The 20,683-nt window shown below is 36.3% G+C and overlaps 1 protein-coding gene across 1 annotated transcript; it reads left to right on the plus strand.

The window, feature by feature from the left end:
* Positions 1–7,722: 7,722 nt before the first annotated feature.
* Positions 7,723–20,417, plus strand: RAB11A_4 (Ras- protein Rab-11A). Its single transcript, XM_035733245.2, has 6 exons — positions 7,723–8,242; positions 8,280–8,391; positions 8,427–8,510; positions 10,552–10,826; positions 12,528–20,017; positions 20,075–20,417. Exons 1-5 carry the CDS (start codon positions 8,188–8,190, stop codon positions 12,653–12,655), a joined length of 654 nt encoding a protein of 217 aa, XP_035588229.1. The 5' UTR covers positions 7,723–8,187; the 3' UTR covers positions 12,656–20,017; positions 20,075–20,417.
* Positions 20,418–20,683: the final 266 nt, after the last annotated feature.

A 20,683-nucleotide genomic window follows, 5' to 3' on the forward strand; every position in this document is an offset into this window, starting at 1 on the left:
CGTGCGCGTGACTGATAACTCCTCGGTTCGAATCTCACAAGGTGGGATTTGGGATGCTCACTGCTAAGGAGTCGCACAGTGGAACAAAACGGCTGTCCAGTGCTTTCACGTTCTCCATAGTGGTCTAACTTCAAATGACTCATGATCTCAACTAATAAAATCACTCTAACATCCCCAAAACCTCTTCTGATATTAATCGACCTCTCAGGATAAGATGTAGTCACAATAGTTATTCAATAGAAGTAATTTATTGTGTATAATTGAACTAAATGGAAAATTTTATTGTCCTGAAATAGATTGTAATATAATCTATTTATATAATTAGAAAAGTTAATAGATAGAGAGGAAATAACTGGAGTTAGGTAAAATGTCATCATGGATCAAAGATTTCCGAATGACATGGACATCATATTGAGTAGAAGAAATAATACCAAATTGATAAGTTACAGATAGAATGAAATGGAAAATAGACTAATCAATAGCTGATAATTACTATGTCACTTTCTCAATGTCAGGTTTTCAAATGAATAGTTGATCATATGCTAAGTCATTGGATGTACTCGTGGGGCAACATTCTATCTGATATTGACATGTGTTGAGAGTATGTACCTATAATCTATAAGGAACCGACGCTTCCAGTAAAACTAGAACTTACCCTACCAAGCTTCGTAAATTTCAACATCACCACTGAGCTATTGGGTTACAAGTGATCGCGTGTTGATGTGAGACACTTATAATCTGTTGATCAATGAATGATGATCAACGTCATGTTTGTTTTATCCTTAGTGTTGGCCGAGTTTTGTCGATCAAATTACAGTATGAAGACTATTCTAAGTAACTAAACAGCACTTAAATTGTGTTGATGTTCAGTGATAACGTCTTATACAATGAAAGTAGATTATGAGGATTCAAATCTCATAGGATAGATCAGTTCTTTCAAAAATACAGGGTTACCTTGTTGATCAATGTTACTCAGGATTTCCTGCTGATTACATACAGCTTCCCAACTACAGCCACTTATTTCAAAATGGTGCATAAGATTTCAATTCATTCGGACTTGTGGTCACAATACATATTGATATGTAGTATTTAATTAACACTAAAGAACTAGACAGATATCACACAGGTCATTCATTACTCTGTTACCAATCGATTTAAGGTGGAGAAATACCTTAATTTCACATTATTCTGTAATGTCTGGTTATTTTACCTTCTTATTATCGAACAGTCTAGTAATAGCAATTCTGATGGTAAATGCAGAATGAATATGCTTTCAAAACTATACTAATTATCTCTAGATATTGGACTGTGTTGAAACCCAAAGTACATATTTCTCCCTACATTGACATTGTGAAATGAATGCACTTACATTCCAGTGTTGATGTTTTAACTGACACTTAAAACTAGTGTCTGTTGCTTCATTATCTATCATTTCATCCATTTAAGTATTAATGATTGGTAGACTTATACATACATGATTGCGTCTATAAACATTGTGTATATTAGCGAATGTATAGTTTCGAAAACGACCAGTGTGGTAGTGACCTCAGCAGTAGTACGCCTCAACATACACAAAGGGAAAAGCAAGATTCTCCGATGCAACACAACATGCACCAATCGAATCACAGTTGACGAAGAGGCTTTGGAAGATGTAAAAACCTTCACATATGTGGGCAGTATCATTGCTAAACACGGCGGATCTGACTCAGGTGTGAATGCGCGGATCGGCAAAGAAAGAGCAGAATGTCTATAATTGAAGGACATCTGGAACTCATAGCAATTGTTAACCAACATCAAAGTTAGAAATTTTAATACAAATGTCAAGATAGCTCTATTGTATGGGGTGGAAACTTGGAGAACTACGAAAGCCATAATCCAAAAGAAGTGTTGTTTACACGAAATACTTCTTATCCGTTGGCCAGACACTATCAACAACAGCCTACTGTGAGAGAGAACAAACCAGATTTCAGTGGAGGGGAAAATGAGGAAGAAGTGCTGGAAGTGGATAAGACACACCTGTGTCACAAAACGAGCCCTCACTTGGAATTCTCAAGGTCAAGGGAAAGGAGGAAGACCAAAGAACACATTACGCCGAGAAACGGAGACAGACATGAGAAAAATGAAGAACAATTGGATAGAACTAGAAATGAAGGCATAGGACGGAGTGGGTTGGAGAATGCTGGTCGGCAGCCTATGCTACATTCGGAGTAACAGACGTAAGTAAGCTTTGAAAATGATATGATTGATAAAAGATCTCTTTGTTTAAGTAATATCACTTGGTGTTTATTAATTTCGTTTTTTCGTATGCATATGTCGTTTACTCTCTGTTGATAGCCTTGTTGAAAGTTAATTTACAACTTGTGAAGAATTTTATGTCACTTAAGTAAACTTTTTAAACATGAAATTGATTCTAGTACATAACACACAACTTACGTGGCAACTCTAAATGGACCAAAGCATGAAAAGTGATGGACACCATGAGCAGAAATAAAGGAAACCTACTGTAGGGTGAGACTATTTTATAGACGAACCATTCAGATATAAGATAACAGATCTTGGATTTTGGCGTGAAATTCATTCATCCATTCGGTTAAATAGCATTTTGGCATTTTAGTGTATGTCAGTTCGTGTTGAAAACTCTAAATGTAATTCCTAACTCTAACCATCGATTGTAAATTATAGTTCTAACTCCTCACGCTAGTTTGTAACCTTCATTTAGTCCTAGTTTCTAGGTGGACATTCTCAAGTCTACTTTGACCTTCCTCAAAGGTCGTCCATAAATGATAGTCTCGTCGGTTAAATACAATATCATTTACTATACTATTGAATTTTAGTAACGTTGAAAATATTGTTAGAATCGGTTGGTACTTACTAATATAAACAGTGAATAAATCTTATTCATAATGACATAATTTGACAGAGCTGACAATGGTGGATGTGTCATTCAATTTCGTGGATTAGTTGAAGTTAGACATTAACACCGTTGGATGCCGTCTCAGTGGTCTAGTGGCTTAAGCGCCTGGCGCGAGACTGATAGGTCCTGGGTTCGAATCCCGCTAGGCGGGGTCGTGGATGCGCACTAGTGTGGAGTCCCACAATAGGACGAAACGGCCGTCCAGTGCTTCCAGGTTTTCCATGGTGGTCTAGCTTCAACTGACTCACGACCTCAACTGTTGAAAATAAATTCCTATTAATTAGTCATATTTCAAATAGAATATGGATTAGAAGTGTGGCGTATACTACTGATATCGACAGATATAAGTAGTTTATATCATCAATCGATAGTGAAATGCTTGGAGGTCAAAGGTTAAGAAGATCAAAGAAAAGAGAATGAGAACAGAGAGCGATTGATGTGTAAACGAAATAACAAACAATGAAGTCTGAGACAATTGACTGATATTTTGTAAATGAAGTTCACTACAGAAAGAGTGAAGATTTCAAATTAAGTTAAAATAGGCTTTTTCCCATAAATCCCTGAATCATTTAGGCACAAATAAAATCTCCCTACAGATTTGTTCCTTCTCTCTATACGAATTATATCTGATTACATAAGAGAGACAATATAGAATGTAGCTATATAAAAGAAAATCAATAAATCACACTTTTAGTGTATTCGTTACATTGAACTTGCATTCTGATTGATTGATTTGAACATGGAAATAAGTTTTGTTCTATTCATCGATATCTCAGTGTCAACAACTCTTCAAACCCTATCAGATCACAACACTGTAGAATCTCTCGGCGAAATATGAGAACTATCAGTAGATACTTTATTTGTAAAATGTCAGTCAACTAAGACTTGACTGTTCCTTCGTTTACATACCAATCACTTTCTGTCCTCGTACTCTTTTCTTTGATCTTCTCAATCTTCTGCTACCGGGTATTCAGCTTTCGGTTAATGACATACATTACTTATACCCGTTGATATCAGTAGCACACACCACAGCAGTAGAATCCATGACGCATATTTCGTCCTATTTGGGACTCATTTTTAGCTGTATGTACCTAAATCCCAGTGTTGGTGTTCATTTTGCAACTCAAACCGTTTACAGTTTGCTTCGAATGCCACCAAATTGTTCACTTATTTACTGAGCTAACGACTCGTAAATTGGAGAAAACGCGTTCCCTGGATTCCACTGTTAGCTACATCCCATCTATTCTACATCAACTTGTGTCATGATGGCTACGTCGAGGCGTTTTGCATAGGATGCCTATCTGCAAACCTATGTTGTTCAACTTCCGATCAAAACATCAACATCGGGATAATCCAAGTCATTTCAAACTGAATTTGTGATTTTTCTAGCTATGGTTTACTTCATTAACTGCTTGTGTGAACTATTCAATGCATCAAGTTACTCAATCTGCCACTGGTTTTCATTATTTTCAGTAAAAGATAGATTGTATTACTTAGCATTATTCATTAATCTGAAAGGCATTACTGACGCACTATCTTTTCATAGTCAACATTTATAAAGTAATTCAGAAGAAAATCGATTATACTCTGTCAAAATGGTGCTGAACCTCGATGAGAAGGTATATATTGCAGTTTATTCGACAGTAAACCATAGTTAATCCATAAGGGGAAGCTTTTATAGAACATATCTAGTAAACATATCTATGATAACAGGCTATTGAAATTAAATGGTCGAACTCTACTAATCGTGGTTGTAAGCAGCTGTCAAGAACTAAATAAGATAAAATCAATTCGTGTTGTTTCGCTTAAATCTTTGTTTGTGCTCTTTTCTAAGTCGTAATGGGAACTATGAGTATGAAACTATCATTATCTATCATTTCCATGAGTTGTAGTCATATACGTGTACTAGCTACATACATCGATCCAATGGATTGTGTATAAACTTAGATTACACACATCAAGTTAACAGTAAGCCTGAAATATCGTCTTACACACACACGGTATCCCAAGTTGACTAGCTTCCATTAAATTCTTTATTCATAGTGAATAAAAGATGAACAGTATTCATCATCAGTTCGAAGTTGAAGGAAATGGTGGGATTTTCAAATTAAAAAATGAATCTCCTAGCGGAGCGGAATAAGAAAAATCCATCATCACATCCTGGAATGACACGTTTGCTGGAACTCATGTAGAGAGGGAGAGAGCATGTATGTGAGAGATTAACAGTCAATCACTATAGTCTACAAATTGGGTAATCGAACAAACGAAAAATTCGATCACTTAGGATCTTTCAAACAAACAATATCGATAGTCTTTCATGCGAAATGCATAATAATAGAACTGTTGGTCATCAGTATATTGGTTGATACTTCTTCCTAATATAGAATGATCATCCTTACCAAGTCCACATTTCATCAGATTCTGCTACTGGCACTACAATTTCAGAAATTTCAGTTCAATTAATCACATCAATCATCACCAAAATGCATTCGAGTTCAGAAATTCATCTAATTTCCCGTCGATATCTCGGCGTCAACAACTATTGGAATCCTATTAGATCGCACATGTTGTGAACATCAATATAAAATCTCTTGCCTAAATATGAAAACCATATATCGGCTACTTCATTTGCAAATTTCCATCATTTGTCTTCACTTCCCATATGGCTCTTCCAAGTCATAATTCCTTTCTATTTCCTCCCTTCAAAAGAGACAAATCTCTTAGACCAAGTACGGAGATGAGCAAACAAGTAGGGTTCAAGGCTGAGTAACAAATCCTACAAAGACTTCGAAACTTGGAAGCATTCTCAGCGGGTAATAGGAGATTTTTAGGTGATTTATTAACGCAAACCTCTCAGTCAATAGTAACACGAAGAGACCTGATAAATATGGACTCATACATGGATTGCCAACTCCGACTGGCCGTATATATATATATATATATATATATATATATATATATATGGAGACCTAACTACCATCATCACTACCATGTATCAAGAGCTTATTCCTATCTTGCTTTTTTCGCCGTTTTATTCGTACACTTCAATTTACTCACATTGTCTGGGTTGACAATCAATTAACTTAATTATTTCTTCGTGAGACAACCGTCTTCCAGTTGCATTCGAGTTTCCTCTTTATTGTTTCTCACAATGCAACCAAACCAACTCCTCCCTGGTACTGTGATGACTACTGATTTCAGAAAAATTACACTCCTGAGTCATATACGCTCACTCAGATTAACATATACATGGACCCACAAATAACTACAACAAATGACTAGAACTGTTATAGTCGAGTGGCTAGACTACAGCCCACTGTACATTACCAGAGACTTGGAGCCGTAACAAAATCACAAAGAGTGAGTGAAAATAAATCGATTGGTTTATACAAGCTCGGCACGAAGATATTGGATTTTGGATGAATGGTACAACTCATACAGTGTGGCAAGTGCAAAGGCTGGTAACACGAAGTTTGCACGAATCTAGAGTCTGCAGATTTCTAACGGTTTAATAAAAATAGTCGTGTGTGGTTCTTGTGAGCACTGCTGCTCGAACTCAAACACCTTGCTATCCGAGGCCATTTCAATGTTATTAGTGCTAGAAAGTGTATCACTAAACGAGGTCGGGACACATTTGACAGTACTCGCTCAGTCGATACACAGATTGATTTGAAGCCATCGCAAGTGAGCTCGGAAATAGCTGACTCACGTCGGTCAAAGGAGAAAAGACCAACTTCGAAGAGGTCTGTCTTAAATAAAAGCTCAAGTAAAGAAATTTCCCCTATCCTACTTCCTCTAAACTGTAGCCGACAGGAAACGCCTGAGAATTACAATCGCGATGCTAGGTTTGTTCCTACCAGTAAAACAACCTGACTGCCCAAGTCATAGACAGCCGTTCAGAATCCCAGAGTGTGCTCGACACGACTGTGGTTGCCACTCTAACGAAAATTGATGAGTGGGTACAGGTCGAGAGCAAGAAATGATATAACTCTCTTGGCGGAAATCGAACCCTTCAGAAAGTAGCCAGAAAATTACTAACTGACCACAGTGACATGTCATTCGTCTTTCACAAAATGAAGGAATGTGAAAGGTCAGAGCGGAAAACTCATTTTGAGCATGATATTGGGTTGATTAAACATCCACTAAACCAGCTTATGCCTCGAGACAACTCCGGAGTCACTTTGCTAAAAGTGCATAGACTAGGTAGTCAAATGGACTTGAAACAAAATCAAAACAGTCTGCTTAAAGTAGTAATTAAATCCCCTGATGAATGTAACTCAATAATACAGAATGGACATAAACTAAACGTTCGGAAGTTTTTGTCTTTAAGGACTTGCCGGTTGCAGACCGTGTAAAAAGACGGGAAGCCGAAAAAGGACAAAAAACTAGGTTAGATGCTGGCAAAGGGTATCGAAAAATTGTAAATTTTCGGGTTTTGGGGCCTTGACAGGGAATGATGCCGAAGTCACTATGGGTGCATCACGAAGTCATTTAAATAGATTTCAGATCTATCACATAAATGTCCGGAGTCTGTTTAATAAGCTGTCGGAACTACGTGTACAGATTGAATCTACCAAGCCCGATACAACCATCGTCACAGAAACTTGCCTAACGCAGCCTATAGATAGTATGGAACACATATTCCCTCCACACGAGGCATGCTGACGCTAAGACTTTTTTGACTTTGCATACAGTATTTGTGTGTCCTGAACTTGAGTACTGCATACAGGCGGCTAGTCCCTGTTCAATAAAAGACAGCGAATATTTGGAAAGAAGCAAGAGAACAGCAATGAAGCTGATTTCAGGAATAGCGAAGCCCCCGTATGATGCTCGACTGGCTAAACTTAAACCTAATCCCGTTGTCATATTGAAGAACTGGAGGTGACTTGATTAGTTTTCAATTTACTTAGTGGTAAATTTGCATATGATATGCCCTTATTTTTCTTGTCTTACAAAACAGGGAATTTACGAGGACACTCCGAAAAAGTTTACAAGCTCAGAACAAATTACTTGTCAGCTGATTATCGACTTTCCCATCAAATCATCAAAGAGTGGAATTATTTACCTCAATAAGTGATTGAAGCTCTATCATTTGACTCTTTCAAAAGAAAGTTTCACCGACTAAGAGATCATCATTGACACGACTAACACAGACCATCAAGACTCCTATCTTTTACAAAGAGAAACTGAAACATCGGACACGGTCTTTTAATGCTTCATTACTTTAATTTACTGGTACAGTTTACACCGTCTGGTTTTTGAGAGGGTTGATAATGTATGGAGGTTCTATGTCTGGTGAGGATGATAAGTACGACTATTTATTTAAAGGTAATGAAAGATCTAGCAATTTATTTCAATTGAAAAGTTGTACTGACCGGGGATTCGGGTGTCGGGAAAAGTAACTTACTCTCACGTTTCACAAGAAACGAGTTTAATTTGGAAAGTAAAAGTACGATCGGTGTTGAGTTCGCTACAAAGTGAGTCTGTGGGAAATATTTATTGTGGCATTTAGGAGCGTGGAAATTGATGGAAGGACTATAAAGGCACAGATCTGGGATACTGCTGGTCAGGAACGTTATCGAGCTATAACAGCCGCGTGAGTTTACAATCTTTATGTAGAGATTTCAGTGCTAGATCTAAGAAACTTGCAAATATGGCCTTTTCATTTTCGAGTTACTGTTGTGATAGTACTTTCTGTTCTTAATGACTGCACACAATACGTTGTGAAGATGATTGTGTCTGACAAAAACGCAGTTGTGCACCAATTGCTAAATACAGCATTCTGTCAAAGCGTCTCGACGTTATTCATTGTTTGGTAGTCTTAAAGTGCATGGGTATTCAAAAATCTGGGTCATTATATTTACTTATTTTAATTAACCTGAATAATGAAAACAGTCATCATGAACTTAGAACAATTTGTACATGCAAGTGGACAGTCATTCCATGTATTTTCATGTGTAGAACTGTGATATTTAAAGTTCATGTTTTGAAAGCAAGACTTCAGAATGGTACTAAAAATGGGTAGTGGTTAACGGTGGAATGCTGGGATGGCGTTTCGTTTTGTTGATGTAGAAGATGAGACTCCAGTCCTGTACCATTCGCTTCAAACGCCAACGCTTTGTTCACTGAATTATTGAGTTCAGGTAGCCATGCAAGAAGACAACACGGATTGAATTAAACTTAGTTGCTGCCTACATAAAGAGGTTGTTGTGTTGAGTTACTCGTGTTCGCTGGTGGTATTGCTGAAAAGCAGGCTACTCTAAACCTATTTTCAGCAGGAGATGTAAGTCAGTGTTCCATAACCTTGGAGTGATCTTATTCATATGAGTAGCTTTATTTCAGTTTTTAATAATCAACCACTTGATAAGAGAAGTTTCTGGACCTTATAGCGTTACCAAATTACGACTTGCTTCGTATCTCGAGATTTATTTTTCTTATCAGTGTTTGGTAGCCTATCCACTTAATGTCTTAGTCGGCCTAAATCTTCAGTGAGTTTTATTTTGTGTCCACAAGCTAGGTTAGCTTATATCTATAAATGGACAGATGTCTAGACAAATATCCTGCTTCGCTGTACGGACTTAAGATGATATTCCTATGCGTCCTGGATCTGCTTAAAGTTTGTAAGTCTGTGAGATGGTAAATGTAATACGACTTAAGCGTCTATCCACTTGGTGTCGGTTTTGAACTAAAGATGCCGTTCTATCCAATTTGGTAGAGTGGACAAAAGCAGTCATAGAGAGTTTCAAAATAGCTGTCGTAAGTGAATAACTCGAAATGGTTTAGTTTGGCTTGGTAACCATACTTGGGTTTTTAAACTTCCAGTCGTGATTTTTGCGAGAACCAGTGATACTACTGGATAGAACAAACTGTAGTGAGTGGGAGAGCGTTGAAACACGCGATTTGATGATAGAAGCTGAATATTCCAACTGATAAATTAGTCACGAGATATTTGTCATGATTTAATCACTAGTCGATGGTTATTTAGACCTTCTAACATGTAAACGTCTCTTTCATAATGCTCAGTCTGATAAAATGTCAAAATGGTTTTATTAGATCCTCTACTTGTTGTCAACTTCGCCCAGTTTCCGCACAGTTCCTTAGTTTTATGCGCCTGTAAATAAATAAATGTAAATATTCATGTATATTAGAGTAAAGCCTGGTGACGATCTAATCGAAAACAATTATTCGCTTACATGTGTTGTTCCAAACTGGTTTTTATTGAATTCTCTTATTTTTGTAAATTTCGCCCAGTGTCCGCATAGTTCCTGAGTTTTATGTCCCTTTAGTGTGCTTAGACTCGGTGGTCAGAGAGTGACATGATTTTTTACTGATCTTCAGTTAACATTACGAAACTTGATGCAGGTAGAAACGAGTTGTCATTATTAGCATGAAAATCCTGGTCTTCATTTCTTTCCAGCATTCTAGTCACATCACTCCGTCTGGCTAAGTAATTTCATGCATACCATTGACCAAGCTATTTTACATATTGTAGTACGCAGGAGGTCATTTGGCATAGTATGTTCGAGACTGTTGACTGCGTTTTGGCTCACTCTCGTTGTTTAACTTGGAAAAAGTATTGGTTTCACTAGGCATCATCAGATGTAAACTATGACATATTTCAACGTTTTCTCTTGAAGCTATTACCGTGGTGCTGTCGGTGCACTGTTGGTTTACGATATCACAAAAAGAGAGACTTTCAACAATCTGGAACACTGGTTACTGGAGTTACGAGGCCATGCAGAACCAGATATCGTTATTATGTTGGTTGGTAATAAATGTGACCTTAGACATCTGCGAACTATATTGACGGAAGATGCGAAGCTTTGGGCTGAAAGGCATGGACTATTCTTCATGGAAACGTCGGCTCTGGAATCCACCGGCGTTGAGAATGCTTTTTACTCGATTCTTAAAAGTTAGTTTTATATTTCAAATCATATGATGATTTAAGTTTTGATTGAAAAGATGAAGTTAACTGGGTAAAATAGATTTTGTTGTTTCGATGCTCTTTGGTTTATCATTTGCATAGATTACATTGGCTCACCACTCAACTGTAAATCTTTAAGGCTTTAATATTTAAGGAAGCTCGTTGGTTCGCATCAACAGACTACGTTTGAGGACAAATATTTTTCTAGGATGATAGTGCTTCATCTTTGTTACCCCATCAAAGTATAGTATGAATCTGGTTGCAAGATGGTCTGTCTTCGTTTCTTAGTGAATTTCATGTTGGCAAACTCTACTTTACTGTACAAGCATATTCACTGCGTCTGTAACAGTAAAAGTAGGAAGTGAGTATTTACTTATGGAGCTGTGGCTCAATGGTCAAAGCGTTCGACTTCCAGCCATCAAGTCTCAAGTTCAGACCTCGCTCAACTTACTTTGGTTTAAGCAACTGTGTAGCATCATTAATCTTCACACTTAGTGTCTCGTGCCCACGCATCCGGTGAGTGAGTTAAAAATATAAGGCTAACTTACTTTATTGTTATTGGTTTTTGTGACTTGATAAAAGATTGAATGTGACACATCAGGGTAAATGTCAGTGTTATTATTCGTCACACCTCTTGTATATGTCCTTACTTTGTCAATATGATGATGTAACGACTTGATGTTTACGGTTTATGGACATATTTAGACACAAAAACGTCAAATCTGTGCCTTCAGTTTCATGTACGAGATATGCACCGTACAAAATGTGTGGTGAAGCAAATATTGAATGGTAAGAATTAGTAAATGAAAAGCCATCACACGGTATTGCGATGTACGATTTAATTCGAAGTATGTATCTGAATAAATGTAATTGTTTTTAAATTAATTACGTGAACATTCGGTTAGTGTTGGTGAACACATCGGTCTAAGAGTTGAATATAAATACTTTTCCATCCATGTATTTGTCGATAAAGTACTACCTAGGCACATTAGTCTAGCCCAACTTCTCTACAGTGATTTAGTGATAAGTATAGTAATGCTAGCATTTTGTTAATATGAATGAGTTGTTCTTACTGTCTCCCAGAGCGGATTGTTTCTATGAATATGAAAAGAACACAAGGATGAGAGTTTTGAATGTATAAGAGATTTTATGATGACCAAGGAGTGCTGATATGTTGATGGAGGTTTATCAGGATTTTGTTGTTTCCAGTTCTCCGTGGCATGAAGGTTAGTATTTTGAAGTATCAGTAATTGAATGTGGGTTATACTGTTTCACCACTTCAATGCTAATGTAGCACCCTCCAAGCAGGTAATAAACAACTTCCTTAGAAGTTGAAACCCTAGTTCTTGCTAGTTGATACTTGTCGCTAATGTGTGCCTTCACCTTTGGGAGAGAACTGATGCTTCCCAGTGGATCGGAACTGATTTGCGTTGCCCAACGTCACAATATAAGAGGTTATCACCGAGCTATTCGAACCATAACCGACTTTTCGTAGGAGTCAGTTGTTTACAAATGACTGATCAGTGGAGTAGTGGCAGTGACCAATGTTGTGTTTGTCTGGTCTTTTTGTGCTACTGTTTGAATTCTACCAATCAAGTGTTCAATAGTCGCTCATTGAATTTTGTGTAAAACTGCCAAACATTTGATTTGTAGTCTTACTATTCTTTTTATCATTTACATTGTGTCCAGCCATTTTCGAAGCTGTCCGTTCACATCCTCCAGTGAGTAATGTCGACATGAAAATGTCTCCATATAATCAACCCATTGTTTCATCGAACACAGACAATTCAAACAGTGGACGACGGTGTTGTAGTTAGAAACAAGGGAATAATCAAATAATTTGTTTCCATTTTGCATGAAGAGAATTGATTAATTATTTTTCTGTAAACTATTATTGTTAATAAATTGATTGATTGATTGATTGATATCAGTAAATCGACAACAAATCGATGGATAGAATGTTTATGATAAATGTAAATTAGTGGTGGTTGCTGTTGTCTTTCTTGTTTTTGACGTTAACGATTACTGATTCGGTCGCCACTGTCTCTACTTATTCATTATTTATTTTGTGTGGATGAAATCATTTGCATTGACTTTTGTTTTGTGCACATTTTCACTTTTCACGTGTTCGGTTGTGTGTGCGTGTGTGTTTGTGAATTCAAAGGAGAGAATGAAGAAGTGAAGGCGAGTTGTTGTTGTTGTTGTAGTAGTAATGGAGCAGTGTTTCAAATGCTTTCCTTCCCTGCCCCTTCCATAGCAGTTTTAACTTATTTTACACCAGTGTAAAATGTGAATGAGCAAAGTGAACACTGAATCTTTGTTGTGTGCATCATATGAGAGAAGTGATCTGATACAGTCATGAATGGTGACGATTGAGTAAGTTGTTAATGAGCTAAGTGGGAGACCACACTACAATGACATTGCAATCATCATCATCATCACTACAATTTATTGTTTGTGCATGTGTACAGCTGTGTTCTTCCCAGTTCATTACTTAATTGATAACTTTCTAGTGAACTGTATAGTATCTATTAACAAGAATAATTCTAATTGATGACATAGACATGCATACTGACTTATACACGTACACACATTTCCACGGCACTATTCTTTTGTTCATTGTCTATCACTATTGTATTTTCACGAAATGAATACTTGTTTGTTTTGTTAATATGTGCAGAACAGATTGTTTTGTATGACGCTGTAAACTGTGTTTCTCCTTACTGTGAATTTCATTTTATACTAACTGTATTGTTATTGAACTATGCCAGATGATAAATAAGCTGACACACTATATTTTTAGTGAAAATACTAGTAATAGATGAGAAGGAACTGGATCTTCAGTAGAAAGTCAATTTTTCCAGTTTTATCTCTTTTAAACAAAAACAAACAAACAAATTTGTATTATATGTATTATGATGTGAACTGTGTTTGCAAATGAACTAATTTTTCTCTTCTTATCAACATAAATTGATTTTTCTACCTAGAGTCGGTGTGTTTTGTAGTTTTTGCTGTTGTCATGTGGTGGGATAGAAGTTTTCGGCAATACGATGTTAGTAAGCAGACTAAGGAAGAACTGCACAATTCATCCTAATGTGAAATTCAGTTTAGGTGTTTCGTCGTGATTTTGCTGCCTATGAATTTATTAGATGACTGTGCAGTGTTAAACACGGGAAGTGAATGTGCATAAGGTTCTTTTGATAGTGTTAGTGAGTCATGCGCAGAGCAGGACGTAACACGATTTTGTATTGGTGGAAGTTGTCACATCTCATGAGTATAGCGAGAAATCAGATTGACAGAAATGGTGTTAGTATCAATGGTAGTTGTGAAAGTGAAGTATGGAGAATGAGTGGCGAAAAATGCACCGATCAGTTGGATAAGATAGTATAAAATAATTTTGAAATTGAAGACCCCAGGGAAGACAGGATGGATACGTCAGCATGATTGCTGCCAATTGTGAGTCATATCACCCGAAATGTGCGCCCACTGGTCGTGGTTATCACGATGACTGAAGGCCATTAGTCTGCGTCTACCGATACAGCTCTTTTCAACATTATGATTTGTGTGCCCCTATCTTTCATGATGATGTGTCGAACTGTCAGTTATCAGGGAATCACAGGCATGAAAATCTATATGATTATTGACATAGTTATGACACATGGGTTCATTTGTAACGAAGAAATAACTGACTCACACTGAACCACGTAGAAATCGCGAACTAGTCTTCTTGATTTCGAGATTCTGCAATATATTTGTGGATTTGTTATAAAAGTGGATTTTCAACAACTGTTTGCAGGGTGTTTAGACTTTTGCAAGGTGGTTCTTAAGTATTTCTGTTAAAATAACTATTGAAGGTAATCATCTGCCTAAAGAATAAAAATAAATCTTACTGTTGATGTGTATGGTTGACGACTTGAAGTTTCCATTGTGGTATGAAACAGCAATTGACTTGCATTTGTTGGACTTCCGTCATGTAGATAGTGAGACTATTCAATGTTTTTGCGTTTTGCATTTCAGTGCGAACTCATCTTTCTAGTGCCTACCTTGAATAGTCTACTTATGAGTATTTGTGTTAGAGTTACTGGAGAGTCGTAGTTGCAAGATTTCTGAATCGTGTAAGAAACATCTAATGAGTGCTATGGTTCCGTTGACTCCAAAAAGGTGAAATTCTATTCCCTGACACAACTGAACTTAAATCACTCACTTTATAGATTGATGTAGTCTAGTTATGTGATGATTATCAGTTATTGATAGTAAAATCGGAAGCTGTGTGAATTTCTTGAAACAGGAACCCACTGAGATTTGAAAACTTACTGTCCGTTCATGAAAACATTTTTGGTCTCACAAATTGTCCACAGATCGGTCCACTAATAGTTCCTGATGTCTTTTCCTAGAGGCCTGATCAGTTTCTCACAGATATACGTTGATTTCTTTCTATGCATTTGTCACATGTCATTTATAATTAGTTGATTATCACACACAAGTGAGACACGTAGAAAACTATCGCCTTGTATTTTATCAAAGTTTCATGTGATCCCTTAAAATTCATTGTGACATATACGATCCTGAAGTAACTTGGTGTTGTTCTTTTGTGATTGACCGGAAACATTTTGTGCAACTAATTTCCCGATGATTCATTTCTATCAACATCAGTGTAGTTGTGTAAGGAAGTGCAGTTTAACATGAGTCTCGACGGTGTTTACTTTTTTCTCTGATATTCTGTAAGTGGTTTGTTGATTTGCCGACTATAACCGGTATTTAAGTGAGTGTTGTAATTCGTTCATGGTCATCTATATTGTCTCTTCCCTATGTGTGCTATTGAAAGCCAATGTGACTGGTCAATGAAGATGGACAAACAGGAACTCAGCTAACAGACTATGAGTTATGTGACATTCATGCAAAGTGGTCAATCGAGAATTGATCAACAATAGAGTGGTTAATTAATAGTAGATAGAATTTGGATTAATTAAATGACAGGTCATTGTAAAACATTGAGTATTTGAATAATAGGAAGAGAAGTATACAAACTTGTGGTAGGTCGGATTTAAACGCCACGTTCTCGGTGCATCTTAGATACAGTTTTATTTTTTGATGTATTAATACACTTTATTATCCACGAAAGATCTATCCATCCTTGACATTTGCTACTGACCAAATGTGTATTTTTCCGCCATTTGACAACCGATTGCCTCCATTATGATCTATTTGTTTTCAGTAATCATTCATGAACCAGTCTCGAAGTGGTTTAACTTTTCTCATAGTTTTATAGAATTAAATTCTATCGCTATTATCTTTATGCATGAGAAGTTCCATTCTTTGAATGTATATTAATATCAGAATGTGTTCTATGAGTAGGTCAAGTCCGGACATCTGACATTCTGTCAGTGATAGGCGAATACAGTCAGGCTATGATAAGTGATGGAGTTGTATTTACTTGTATGCATCAATGCTGCAGTAGAAAGTAACACAATATTCCCACTTAGTTTTCTGTCTTCTATTACTCTGAATAGTTAGGTTGGTTAAGTATAGAAGTGTATGTTATTAACTGGATTGAACAGCAACACACAACGTAAATTCAATCCAGTAGTCATCACCACTACTGAACTATTCAAGTAAAGTATCCTGTGCTTTCCATATGTAATCCTTACTACTACTATGACTATTCCGTACAGTTTCCAACCAACCATAATATTCTATCTACTTACCATGGTTTGTTGATAATTTGCTCAGGGCAGGGTTGAATGGAGAATGTTGGTGAGCGGCCTATGCTCCTTCACGAGGAGTAACAGGCGAAAGTAAATGATTGATAACTAACATTTGCTCACCATTATTCACACAATTGTAACCACGACTATAAACTGTAAGTAATATGGTTGATCACTTCATAAAATTCAATAGTCATTCACAAAATTCTCTTGGAAACAAATTTGTCATTGTGTAGATCATGTCAATATTATTAGAAAGAAGCACATACAATCACAATAGATGGTACATGTATACACACAAATAGTTTAGTATTATCTTTGTTGAGCACATCAATTAATCGACATGATCGATCGATCGATCAACTAATCATTGGCACTATGATACATATGAAAATCAATTGTATTTATCGATCTTCCCTTGAGTGATACCGACAACAACAACTACTACTACCGTCAAGGTCATTACGCTTGCCTTGTTTAACCAGAGTGTTAATCGAACCAGTGATGATGTTTCATGTCAATCAGAGTAATGACACTGTATACAGAAATCTAGTCCATATTCAATGTAGATGATCATTTCAGGTATTTAAATTATGCAGAAAATGTTGAATAAGAACAGAACATTAATGTAACCAGTAATGATGAAGTGAACTAATTCAGGACAGAATGAATTGGAGAGTATTTTATGAATTATTGATTGGTTGACATGATATTATGTAATATTAATTAAGTGATATATATATTTTGAAACTTCAATGCTGAAATTCACCTAAACCATTGTGTAATAGTATCTATCTAGTGGTGTAGTATGCTACTAATATCTGTTGACATAAGTAGTATGTGGTGTCAGTAGTTGTTTGATGATCTAATGATACAAATTATGTTAATACAGAAATATATTAGTAAGAGTATTTACAAGAAAGAGAATGCGACCACCACCGCGTAGGTCAGTTCGTGATGCGTCTGGTCTAAGTTGGCTAACAGTTGCAACGGGTGTGTAGCACGGTATACTCAGTCGTTATCTGGTTTCGAAGCATGACCGAGCGCCTTCAGCTAGGTGCATATAGTGAAACTAATGCGGCCATCATCAAATGTCGGAGACATACAGAGTTATTTATTTTGAGGATTTATTTACCGCTACACTGACGAACGTGCTACTTTGGAAATTCAAAACTAATCCAAACATAACGGCACAATTCTCAGCATTCATTAACTATCAATTTGAATGAAGTCACGGCAACTAAGTGTACTCTTTACTTATTGACTAAATATACTGAAATGAAATCAAAGATGTTTTATAATGGTGAAATAACAATGAGAATGCTGAGAACAAACGTAATCAAATCTCTAAAATCTAATGGATATACAAATGTAGTTGGTTAATCATGTATCCTTGTAAATTTTCAATGTTTTTAGAACTTCACTCTCTCTGTGTCTCATAAACAATGAGAATAAATTTGCTTTGAATTCAAACATGACCTATTCTTATGCATAGAAGTTCATACCAAACTTAGTTATTGTTGTCATGTCGACGATAGAAACAAATGGTAAACAAAACTATTCACTATGTGAAGAACAATGATGTTCAGTGTATGGTGTAAATTAGTTGTTCATTTCAAAAGAAATAAATGAGTTGGTAACTGTATAAATGATTTTTGTGATGAGCTTCAAGTGAAAACTTCGCCATATGATATTCTTAGATTCTTCTAATTGTTGATGTCATTTGTGCTATTCTACTTATCGACTAGTTACTTCACTGATTGTTTGATGCATCTGATTTGTTTGCACCGTTCAGTAATTGTTTAGTGAACAGTTTCACACACACAATTCTATCGATTACTTGTTGTGTGTGTGTGTGTGCGTGCGTGTGAATGTATTTATGTGACTACTAATGTAATTAATCCGATTTATTGTATGTGACAGTATGTAGTTTGAAGGAAGTAAGGGGATTCTGTAGACTTATGTATTATTGTTACACATACTTGAGTTTAAGGTGAAGTAACAATTTGGAAGAAATCGATGGCTGTTTCAGAGAACTCTGTAGTTCGAATTATTGCTAGTGAAGCGTATAAACTGCGGTTCACCAATATTTAAGGATCAAACAATGAACGATACCAACAGTCTCTCAGGAAATGGGTATATGTCTTCATAATGATTTCCGTGAAACGATATTACTGAGCATGTTTTCTTTACCCATTGAAAGGCTCACTAACAATCCACAAATATGGAATTAAAATGATCGATTAGAGAATTTCTTATTCATTTCATATTATGAGATCTCTTCATTTGATATTTTCTAATGCTTTCTGTACAGTTATCTTTACTTTTCCCTTATTCTTACTGCATATAATATCTCTACTGTGTGTTTATTTTCATCTTGTTGGGATATTCAGGAAAATATCCCAAAAATTATCCTGTTAAGCCTAATGCTATCCTTGGACATGAAATGGTATAATCTTATTGGCCAATATTTATTTAACGTGTCATTTTCCTGTTGGCCAATATTGTACAATTTTATTTTCTATTTTATGGTACGTTGTGGCCTGCTTGATTGGTATATAAACAAAGTATGTTTGAAATATAACGATTCATATCTCCGAGGCTGTGACTTGTGTTCTGGACTCAACTGGCTGGGTTAGACAGGAAGCGGGGCCAATCAGAACCCTAGGCTGTTCCACGTGTTTGTGCGTCTTAGGTCCGATCAATAATTCGCTACCTACCCTTAATCAGCAGTATATTATTTTCACGTTATAACACATCTATGCAAGTGCACTGAAGAGTAGTACAGTTGCAATTAATTAAGTAAACTTTGGATGCAAGATTAGACCTATATATTGAAATATTAATAGGTTTTCTTCAGACGAATTGAACCTTAATTTGCCTTAGTCGAGTGTCTACACTAAATACTCTTCTAGAGTATACTTTACAAGCCTTTAAAACATCTCGGTTCAACAATACGTGTCTAGTCTGACTAGAATCTAAGCATATTTCTACGCTAGCAACTGACATCAAACATAATTATAATTGGGGTAGAAAAATATACAAGTCATCTGATACCTGTGAGACTGTCTACTAGTCTGGCTAACCTAATAACCAATCATTTTTTCCTTGCATTCACACAACCGATCTCGCAAAGTTCGTATGAATTTGCCTATGGGTTCACATGAAGAAAACTTGTTTGTTACCGTCAAGTTGGTGATCTGCTTGCCTCCGATTTCAATTTATTTTCTCTCAGTTCAATTTTGATGACGGTGGTGGTTGCTAAATTTCATGCGTCTCACATAGTATCATCATCGGCAAAGATTAAGCTTTAGATGACTCAAAGTTGTTTTTTTCAACCTCGCAGTTGATTTACATGTCTGGTAATTAGCGTATTTACAAACTTCAATTCATACAATACCTTCCAGCGTTTTTATTTATCCATTCAAATATCCATTTTTGCTTGCCTACGTGGAAATCACTTGCATAAACTAGGTAACTTGTTTTAAATAATCGAAAATTTCCGACAATTCTGTTCTCTATTTTTTGTAGTTCATGAGTTTTATTCCTCGGACTCAAAACATCAAGAAACGTCCTAAGTGGTCGAAAAAATAATTATTCGGTTGGTGATTTTCCATCGCGACTGTTTACGCTTGGTGTAATTCTTATCACCCGACACTAGACGGTGGCGATTCAATTGTTGAGCTAGGAAATAAATTGTTTAACGAGGGTGTTGGGGACGATAGATCCCCAAAACTCATATTTTGTAATTTCATCTTATCGATTGACTTATCGATTAAATGTGCAAACAGGTCAATTTATGAACTTATCGTTTAAATGTTTAAGTAGTAGTCAATTGATGAACTCACTGATCAATGTTTAAAAATTTCCCAAGACAATATCGATTATATATATATTTGTATACATACGTTTTAAATTGTGTTTGTGGGCTCGCTCGTTTTCTGGCTGTTTGCAGAATATATTTTCCATACCAAGCTTGGACTTCTCCTTCTAGATAGCGGGGCTGGAACGCATCAATAGCTAGATTACTGGTCTTTGGTCACTGAGTCTTGTTCTCGTTCTCAGATTAAGTGAACTCGTGAAGCTTCAACCCTAACAATTTGGCGACGGTGGTTTCGGAAATATGGATTCTTCCAAACG

Source organism: Schistosoma haematobium, chromosome 7, assembly GCF_000699445.3.
Source record: "Schistosoma haematobium chromosome 7, whole genome shotgun sequence".
Classification (NCBI taxonomy): domain Eukaryota; kingdom Metazoa; phylum Platyhelminthes; class Trematoda; order Strigeidida; family Schistosomatidae; genus Schistosoma; species Schistosoma haematobium.

Bases quoted from the DNA above. Each gene is read 5' to 3' on its own strand.
- RAB11A_4 (XM_035733245.2), top strand. From the start codon at position 8,188: ATGTATGGAGGTTCTATGTCTGGTGAGGATGATAAGTACGACTATTTA. The intron at 8,511-10,551 runs GTGAGTTTACAA...TTTCTCTTGAAG, and splicing joins TATCGAGCTATAACAGCCGC to CTATTACCGTGGTGCTGTCG. The intron at 10,827-12,527 runs GTTAGTTTTATA...CATTGTGTCCAG, and splicing joins TTTTTACTCGATTCTTAAAA to CCATTTTCGAAGCTGTCCGT.